At 36.8% G+C, this 6011-nt stretch overlaps 1 protein-coding gene and 1 long non-coding RNA gene across 2 annotated transcripts in view; one reads left to right on the top strand and one right to left on the bottom strand.

Moving 5' to 3' along the window:
• LOC127514999 (uncharacterized) overlaps positions 1–6011 on the top strand; it is a 120399-nt gene that overhangs the window by 6210 nt on the left and 108178 nt on the right. The gene's annotated exons all lie outside the window — the stretch shown is intronic.
• On the bottom strand, positions 3612–5042 carry LOC127514991 (gastrotropin-like). The gene is made up of 4 exons (XM_051898310.1): positions 4875–5042; positions 4049–4224; positions 3830–3919; positions 3612–3747 (listed from the first exon to the last, which is right to left on the bottom strand). The coding sequence occupies exons 1-4, from the start codon at positions 4939–4941 to the stop codon at positions 3685–3687; spliced, it is 396 nt and encodes a 131-aa protein (XP_051754270.1). The 5' UTR covers positions 4942–5042; the 3' UTR covers positions 3612–3684.

The raw sequence follows: 6011 nt of genomic DNA, 5'->3' as shown, positions 1-6011 counted from the left end.
GCCGTGTGCTACGAAGACGACTTCATTGTGCCGTACCTCTTCCTATCAGACACTGTGGCTCGTAAAGATTACCTCACTGTTACACTGTCGTTCACATTTACCTCCAAGGTCATGCTAATAACTAGTTTAACCTCACCGCTCGGGATAGAAAAGATGGATCTGCTGTTACAGTGTGCTTCAGTTGTAGCGTCATACCTTTTAGTCCAGAATCAAACAGAATATTTTAAAGCAGACTGTAATATTTGGTCCAAAAATACTTTATTATTATTGTTGTAAACTAAAGATACAATTAACCAAACATTCTTCATTTCTTTCCTTTTACTTATTGTCTTTTTTTCTTTTTTTTCTTAGACTATACAGTGAATTATGTTGACTGGCCTTAAGACCAAAGTGTCTGCTTTACATCCTGCTGAATGAGAAGCTTTTTCAACCACTTTACTGGACTTTGGATCAAAATCTTTCTTCTATAGTCCTGAACTTTGAACTACCTCAATATATTGCCATTTACTTGCTGATTTCGCAGGGCTTGTCTTTTAGTTTTATGTTTTTTCTTAATTGGTCAGAACATTCACATGCTTTGTATTTTTTTTTTTTTTTTTTTACACAGAACTTAGTTTTTTTTGTGTGTGTTGAAGTCCAGTGTTTTGTATAGTTAGAGAACGGTGTTCACTGTAACAGACACGCACTGTTTAATATTTTAAGTCATTCTCTTGTTGAAGCCTCTGTGTGTGCAATATGTAATCACTAGGTTTTTATTTTTCCATTTTGTACCACTACTTTTTTTTACTATGTAGAATTAGTTTTTTTGTTGGTTTGGTTTGTTTTAACACGCTATTACTGCTTACAGGCAGTGATTTATTTTTCCACCAAGAAAATGTTGCACATTGCAACCAATGTCTCCTGAATCTCTACACATTTAGTAGACTAGAGAATTGATTCTGCTCATTCAGTGATCTAATGGGTTTATTTAAAATCCTGTATTTGGGTAAGGAAGGGGATAACAGGTGTAAATTGGATGAAATAAAATGAAGAAAAAAGCACAAAAGCTTGGTAAATGTTTCGTTCATGTGTGAATCATACATTTTGAATAGACGATGGATTTGCATGGCTCAAGGCGAGTTGTTTCATATGAATGTCTGGACTCATTGCACATGAAAAGGTCTTTGGTGGTGGGGGGATGGAGGGGCGGGGGTCGTGTTCATTTGGCTCCACCCCAAATACCACTGCCCTCCCCCTTCCTCCCTGCATATAACGTGCTGGACTGAAGACAATGGGGAGATTCCTGCCCCACATGGTGGTTCTTCCTGTCACTAAACACCACTAAACAAATAAAGCGCATCCAACTGAGTACCACTGATCGTTACAGAGATAAAAGCTCTTGGGCTCAAAGAACAGCCGACAATAGCTACAGTGAAGTTGGAGTAATGGACAAAGTTATTTTTCTGTTTGTGGGTGTTTTAAGGAAACATCTGTGTGGTGCAAAACACAGAGAAGATAACATTTAATATTGGAAGGTACAGACATCCTTTGATTATAGTGGTTATAGGCTTTTACTTGGTAGTTAGTTACACAAAATAATATCGACAGCCATGATGGGTTGACATGTTAGACCTTGAAGGTATAGTTCAACCAAAAACATTCCAAACCTGTATAACTTTCTTCTGTGGAACACAGAAGTAGTTATTTTGAAGACTAACGTATTTTTAACTAAACCGTTTAAGTTCCTATTGACTTCCATTGTATTTTTTTTGTCCATGCAATGGAAGTCAATGTGAACCGAAATGATTTGTTTATCAACATTCTTCATCTTTTGTGTTCAGCAGAAAAAAGTAAGTCATACAGGTTTGGAGCAACATGAGGGTGAGTGAATGATGACAGAATTTTCATTTCTGGGTGAACTATCCCTTTAATAACCTTATAAAACCTTTCTTGACTTTACACAACCTTGTATAACTTTATTCTTTTAAGAGGCCATTTCACTTTTATAGGCTATAAAATTGGTCTAGGTGTGTGACAGTTGGCTAATGGTTTATACTTAAATCTAGGTATTTTAATCTTTATTTTTTCTCTCACACACCTATTATTCACTTCAGAAAACATTGATTCATCAACTGGGGTCATATGGATTACTGTCGTAATCTTTTTTGTTCATCTGAAGAAAAAGTAGTCTGGGATGGCAAATGATGAGAGAATTTAAACTTTCGGGTGGAGTATCCCTTTAAAATGTTAACAATTAATTCCTGATAAGGTGGAGCTTGCAGATTATGGGTTTTGCGTGGATTCGCCTCTTATCTGTTTAATTAAAGAGATTGGGTGGATAGCAGACCGAGAGAGGGGCCCTCCCTTTGTGCTGGAGCCTGGTGGGGGGGACATGGGCAGACCCTGGGAGGTGGGCCACATGGTTGAGTTGGTGTGATGATGAAGAGACACAAAATCGGATGGGGGGGGGGTTGAGGGCTGGCAAAGGGGCAGTTGGGTAATGGATCATTTTCACAACCTTTGTTTGCAAAGCAAGGAAGGGGAGGGGCTGGCACCTTTTTTCTTATTATCAGGAGGGGGTACCTCTAAACTGAAGCGCACCCTCGACGGCTTTTGTTTTATTTCTTTATTCATTTGTGATCCGTAAGAATTAACTGTTAAAGATTAAACATGCTACACCTTTTAAAATAAATTTAGGCCTACTTTATTTTTTGTATTGCTTAAAGTCTTAATCTACAAAATCAAAATGGTCAATTTTATTGAAATTGAGATTTATACATCATCTGAAAGCTGATAAATAAATAAGCTTTCCATTGATGTATGGTTTGTTAGGATAGGACAATACTTGGCCGAGATACAACTATTTGGAAAATCTGGAATCTGAGGGTGCAAAAAAAAAAAAAAATCCAAATATTGAGAAAATGAAGTCCTTAGCAATGCATATCCACTCACAAAAATACATTTTTGATATATTTATGGTTGGAAATTTACAAAATCTCTTCATGGAACATGATCTTTATTTAATATCCTAATGATTTTTGGCATAAAAGAAAAATTGATAATTATGACCCATACAATGTGTTGTTGGCTATTGCTACAAATATAATTGTGCTACTTATGACTTATATATACCTATATATAAATATACCTGTGCTACTTATACTTATGTTTTGTGGTCAAGGGTCACAAATCAAGCCACACGACCCCATATTGCCCTCAGTATTTTTTATTTTCTTGCTTAATATCTTAAACATAAAAAAAATGCTGTAAAATCAAGACCCACCTCCTTTACTTTATTAGTATTGCTATATTTTATATATATATATATATTATTTCTTAAGAACGTCTGAATTTTAAGAGTTACCTTGGAAAATCAAGCCTCCACCTGCATTCTTTGTTATCATTAGTGTTGTCATTGGTATGCATAAAAAAACAAATGCTTCTGTCTTTGTTAGAGAACTGCCTGTGGGGTTCATGCAAGATTTAAGTGTTGACTGCCCTCCAGTGGTGGTCATGCTGCCAGCAATCATTCTAATTTGATTAGATATTTCACCTCTTTATAATAAAGCATTATTAGATGCTCAGTTCATCACTTAATCACTAGACGGATGTAGTGAAAAGATCAGGAGACATTTGTCAGTTTAGCTCGTACACTTTATTCAAGTAAATTGGAGGTCAGAGCAGAACATTATCGTAGTAATGGAGTTAGATCTTCTTGCTTGTACGAACAAAAACAACTGGACCCTTGGCGCTAGTTGCTGTGGATGTCTGTAAATCAAAGCAAGGGGATTTTAGCTACTTTACAAGAGTTGCATATAATTTCACAATGGCAAAAATGATAATATCTCACCTCCACCAGCTTTCCACCGCTGATCTCAGATGTATGGTGGTACTTGGGGAAACTTATGGCCAGCTTGCTCCCTTCCATGGAGACTACACCCTGGTGAGGACATGCAAGTATGAGTTTTCATCAGATGACGCAGTTTATGAACATACTAGCATTTAAGAATCTCACTAAAGATACAGAGAAGCTTCACTCCAGTCTCTCATATGTACAAGTATGCCATACCTTAAATTTCTTCCCTCCAACAGTCTCCATGTCACTTTCTTTGCCAACGATGAATTTGTTGGTCACAACGTGGTTGTTTGGGTAGTACTGGATCCATGTGTAATCATCTCCATTCTGGATGACCTCCGTCACAAGCTTGAAGTCACGGCCCTTCGTGATGACATCATCAGGGATACCTGAGGTGTACAAGAGCGATCATAATTGTGCGATTTTATTGAGCTCACTACATTGTAACAAACACTTAAGAAGACCAGCTGACAGTGTTATAATACAATACTAATAAAGAAAGGAGGTGGGGCTTGATTTCTCAAAGCATTTCTTTAAAATTAAGATATTCTTAAACAAAAATATAATAAATATGTACACACATGTATTCAAATTTAAATCTACACTCTTAAAAATAAAGGTTCCAATAGGGGATTTTCGCAGTTATGCCATAGAAAAGAACCATAGAAGAACTTTTCATTGAGCAGTTTGAAAACATTTTTTAACCTGAAGGACCTTTTTCAAGTATAAAGAACCTTTCCATGGATGTTAAAAGTTCTTTGTGAAACCATAGATGCCAATAAAGAACCTTTATTTTTTTGGGTGTAAGTTCTTAAGACATGCTTGCAAATGATATGCAAACACACCAGGATATGTAGGAAAACATTTTCTTGTCCAAAGCAATTTAGGTGCAAGGACAGTCTAAACTAGAGCAACCTTAAGTAGATGGAAGTGCGGTCAGAAATCGAAGCAATCATGAATTTCTCAAGTTGTAACTCTTCCACTGGCGTTACCACCAGCAACAGAGCAAAAAAAAGGTTTTTGAAAAGAAGCAGCTTACCAATCAGTTTGCAGAACTCGTCATATCCGTCCTGAGATTCGGTTTCCCACTTGCCGTTGAAAGCCATGGTTTGGGTGTTGATTGTTTCGCGGAGAAGAAGAGTGAACTGAAAGTTGAGGTACTGATGGATCGAGTTCCCTGCACTTATATACCCTACCGCTATTAAACTCTGCCTCTTTTTCATGAAATTATGGGCACACCATCATCATAACCAAGCCATAAACTTTTACGATGGCCTCACAAAAGAACAAGTCATCAAGTGCATGACCGCACGGCTGGTTACCTGGGTAGCAATGATGTCCCATACATGGGCAATGAAGGAAAATCAGTGACTTAAAATCTTTTTCAGTACTGCTTATAAGTGTGATATAACATTGGAAATAGAGTTTGTCTTCTATATGGTTAATATATACGACAAATAGATGATTAATGGGAGTAATATAGCAATATCTCCCATTTGTGCAGACTACCATATCTCAGCAAGCTACAAAATAGGTTTTAGTTTGCAGCTGTTGAGTCTGAAGCTTGGTGGTACTGAAGGCCATCTGCCTTGACCTTGCTTTTGAAAGGACAGAAAGCTCTTTATGTCAGACTGAACTATATGTTCCAGTAGATAGTGATTCATAGCCACACAAACCTTTCATACATCTAGAAAACTGAGAGAAAAACATCAGGGTACCTGTTCTCTACAGTGACTATCCAATCCTCTTTTCCATTTGAGGATGGAAAAATTCATTTACTCAACCTCATGTTGTTCCAAAACTGTATGACTTTCTTTCTTCTGTGGAACATCAAAGAAGATATTTTGAATGGAAGTTCTTCAAAATATCTTCTTTTACATATCCACAGAAGACAGAAAGTCATACAGGTTTGGAACCAGATGAGAGTAATAAGTAAATGATGACGTGACAAAATTTTTATTTTTAGGTGGATTATCCTTTTAATCAACTGAAATTCGTCAATCAAAATGCTGAAAAATCAGATAAATTGTCTTAAAACTCTGTCTGGAAGTTTAAAAGGAGGGAAAGATGTGCCACAGGTCAATGCCCTTCAGTGCATAAACCTCTGATAGTTTCCCATAGAGTACAGCTTTAATTGCATCATCTCTCTTCCCCTTGGCCTTACATTTTCATTTTT

This window comes from Ctenopharyngodon idella, chromosome 1, assembly GCF_019924925.1.
Source record: "Ctenopharyngodon idella isolate HZGC_01 chromosome 1, HZGC01, whole genome shotgun sequence".
Classification (NCBI taxonomy): domain Eukaryota; kingdom Metazoa; phylum Chordata; class Actinopteri; order Cypriniformes; family Xenocyprididae; genus Ctenopharyngodon; species Ctenopharyngodon idella.
The sequence above is the reverse complement of the archived record's forward strand: the minus strand, read 5'-3'. Positions and strand labels throughout refer to the sequence as shown.